The 3781-nt window shown below is 43.1% G+C and overlaps 1 protein-coding gene across 2 annotated transcripts in view; it reads left to right on the forward strand.

Annotated features, from left to right (window-relative positions):
* The first annotated feature begins 909 nt into the window (after positions 1 to 909).
* The window catches only part of LOC103609101 (myelin transcription factor 1-like protein), a 62517-nt gene continuing 59645 nt past the window's right edge, over positions 910 to 3781 (forward strand). For both annotated transcript variants that reach the window (XM_008593466.1, XM_008593465.1), the window contains exon 1: positions 910 to 1638. In XM_008593466.1, coding sequence (XP_008591688.1) covers positions 1613 to 1638 — 26 coding nt within the window. In that variant the 5' untranslated portion in view covers positions 910 to 1612. The remainder of the gene's footprint in view (positions 1639 to 3781) is intronic.

Genomic DNA, 3781 nt, shown 5'->3' on the forward strand with positions numbered 1-3781 from the left:
ATTTCAGCTATAAAGAAAAAGTGTGCTCTTCCCCCTGTCTAGAATCTTTCCTTTCTTCTGTCCTGGAAGACCCGCCTTTCCTAACTCCAGCTAAAGTCTATAAGATTCTGGAAACTGACCTGCTTTTTAATTACATAAGCCTCCTTTTTTACTTAACTGGGAAGGAATGTCAAACCATCCATGGACAGAGAAATGGAACTGAATATTCCCGGGCCACTGTAGCAGATAAGATTCTGGAAACTGACCTGCTTTTTAATTACATAAGCCTCCTTTTTTACTTAACTGGGTAGGAATGTCAAACCATCCATGGACAGAGAAATGGAACTGAATATTCCCGGGCCACTGTAGCAGTGACAGCCTGAGCAGCACGGGCCATGCAGGACTTTCACTATACTACACATGTGTCTGACCCAACAGAAGGAGCCTTTCAGATGCTCTGGGCCTCTATGTCCTCAGATTTGAAAAAGCAGCGTCTGAGCTGTACTGATTGCTGTAGCCCTCTCCCCATCCAGAGCAGGGCGTGTAAGTTTGCGTGTGCATGCCTGTGTGTAATGGTTGCTGTCACAGCAAGACTAGTCATTGTGGTTGTGGTAGCTTGTTGGGCTCTGTCTCAAATGCAATCCAATCGGTTCATGGTGCTAAAAAAAATTGACATTACCAAGGCATCAGCCCTTGCAATGAATCCCGTCCCAGCCCCCTTCCAGTCCCATCCTAATCAATGAACTTCAATAGCTATGCCTAATCCTTTACTGTTTGATTGCCATTAAAGACTAATTGGATATGGTCACAAATGCCTTTCATTCTTCGATGCAATGACCATTTGTGAAAACATTTCTTGACCATTTAATGACTCTGTTAAGAGTAAAGTAGGGGCTGCCAGTCAGCTCAATTTGTGGCTTACTGTTTGATTGCCATTAAAGACTAATTGGATATGGTCACAAATGCCTTTCATTCTTCGAGGCAATGACCATTTGTGAAAACATTTCTTGACCATTTAATGACTCTGTTAAGAGTAAAGTAGGGGCTGCCAGTCAGCTCAATTTGTGGTAGCATGGTGTTATAACACCAAGGTCAAGGGTTAAGATCCCCATACCAACCAACGCCCCCCCCAAAAAAAGAGCAATCTAGTGGAGCTCCGTTTCATCCATCTCAATCCCATTCCCTTGGCCAGAAAGGAATTTCCTACAACAACCTACATAAAAGTCTTTAAAATATGCTCTTCACTCCATGTGAATGGTACTGACTGCCTTAGGCTCAGTGCAGTCAACTACAGGTGAGTACTTCTCCTCTGCCTGGTCCCCAGCATCCGAGCCCTGTGGGAGATTCTTTGCATGTGAAATTCAGAGCCACCTGCACCATGAGCCTTTTCGTGGAATGCGTCAGGGCCCTGATTGTAACCTGCTGGTCCATGTCGGGGCGAGAGGTTAGGAATGGTGGTTTCTGTTGCCTTGAGTCCGCTGCACTAGTCACCTTTTGTATTTTTTTTTGCATGGGTCCTCCGAGTCCAATTCCAATACTGACCGCAGCTGCCCCAGCCTCTTGTTCGGCTGAGCCACTGCTGCTGGACGTGCATGTGCTCTGGCAGCAGTTCCCTATGGACACATCCCGTTAAATGAATGGGACGTCAGGATGTGCTAGGTACGTTCTGCCGCACTGGACAGGTGCCTATTGCTGGGTGTTCCTGGGACGCCAATCAGCCGGGCAGCGGTTTGCAGTGTTGGCAATGAGGGGTTAAATTAGGTGCCCACTCCCTGGACAAGGGCTGCATGGTCAGCACAAAGGACGAGTACGTTAAGATGTGTAGGCTGCATGATTTAAAAGAATATAAATACAGAACTGCATGCAGCATGAACCAGAAAGCTGCTGTGGCAGCCCCCCGAATGCTCCCCAAATAGCCAAACCTGCAGCTCAAGTGTCCTGAAGAAAATGAACCCAGGAGCAGGACCAGACTCAGCCTCAGCTCTGCTAGGGTCCAGTGACCCAGAGCCGTTATTATCTAGTGTTGGAACTCAAAGCCAGCACCTTCCAGGGCATGACAGGGCCACCAGAATTGGGGGGAGGGACGAAGGGTGGGATTTGCTCAGTGCATGTTAGAGGTGAACCCAGTGCTGATGGTGGGCATGTGATCCTCTAGGTCAAAACTTAGAGCTTCAAGTAAATATCCCTGTCTGTCAATGGGCTGTCTAATAAGCATATTGCCCAAATGAACTTCACAGAATGTGACATATGTTCTGGTTAGTACAGTGGTTGGGCATCCGAAAACTAGTAATCTCCTCCACCTACCCAATTGCTACCTCTTTCACCTACTACAACTGCACAGTACCTTGGACAGTCTGTCAGCCATGGACCCCCATAACCAGAACATTTTAGTGTTATCCGCACGATGACACTTACGCTTTCTTAATAATCTGAGGCCTAACCTATTCTAAAGCATTATCTGAATCATCAAAAAGATCTTTAAAAATATATTTTACAGTTACTTTTAAAATTATTTTTCATTTGTTTGTTTTCAAGTGTAATGTAAAAAGAAAAGTGCTTAGGACCAAAAGAAAAAGGCATTTGTGCTTAAAAGTTATGTATATCAGAAGGCACGTTTTCCATCCAAGGACTAGTAATACAGACGAGTCTACTTCGCATTTTGAAACATGTAGGTTTTCCTAACACTGGAGTATCCCAACCCTCGCATTGTCAAAGCCCCTCACCTGACTCTGGGGGAGGAATGCCAGGCCCTCAGAGAGCGTCTCAAGGCTCCACAAAGGCTTCTCCCGGGAGACCTGGAGCACCTGAGCTCATGTAGGGAGGAGGGGGCGTTACCCCAGGCCTCCAGCTTATTTGCGGTTCTCCTGTGTCACTGGTTTTTCCAAATAGCAGGAACGCCCCCACATCTGTTCCAGATGAGAGAGAGGCCCTTGAAAAGAAAGGAAAAGGAAGGCTGAGAAAGCCCAGGGCAGGGAGGGCTGCGGTTCCTGTGGGGGAGGCAGAAGACAGCAGGAGGGAGGCTTGGGAAACACCAGATCCCATCGTGGGCTCTTCCGATGCTGGGTTAGACTGGGATGAAGTTCCAAATATGCATACCTAGCACTGACTTTATAAAAGGAGGAAAGTGTTAATATCTTACAAATTGAAAAGTGATTTGCAAGATTTTGTCGTTCTTTGAATTTTAGTAATATATTTAAGAAATCGGCCAGAAACAAAGTATGTTGTTTATTAGGAACTTTCTTTCCTTTATAAAAGGAGGAAAGTGTTAATATCTTACAAATTGAAAAGTGATTTGCAAGATTTTGTCATTCTTTGAATTTTAGTAATATATTTAAGAAATCGGCCAGAAACAAAGTATGTTGTTTATTAGGAACTTTCTTTCTTTCTCTTTTGGGAGAAGGTTGCAGAGGAGTACATCAGAATGAGAGTATACCATTTTTCCATTTTAAAATGTCTTTATTTTTTGTCTTTCTGTACATTTCTTTATTGTTTCCCATTTATGACAAAAAGCATTGAGACAGTAAAATGTATTTTTAGAACCAGATCTGTTTAGGAAAAAAAAAAGGTTTTGGATTGAAATGTCTTATGTATAAAGGCTTAAATATTTGGCCAGAATCATTCTGATTTACAAATGTATTCTGCTACTATAGACAAAGCCTAACTTTATATTGCATTTTTATAATTTCTTTTAAAATCGAGGGTATTAAATATATATATATATATATATATATATATATATACACATACATATATACATAGTATTTTACTAATTAAGTCCTCATGTTGGAGCTTTTTCTTATAA

The sequence above is a fragment of the Galeopterus variegatus genome, unplaced genomic scaffold (assembly GCF_000696425.1).
Source record: "Galeopterus variegatus unplaced genomic scaffold, G_variegatus-3.0.2 Scaffold9195, whole genome shotgun sequence".
Classification (NCBI taxonomy): Eukaryota; Metazoa; Chordata; class Mammalia; order Dermoptera; family Cynocephalidae; genus Galeopterus; species Galeopterus variegatus.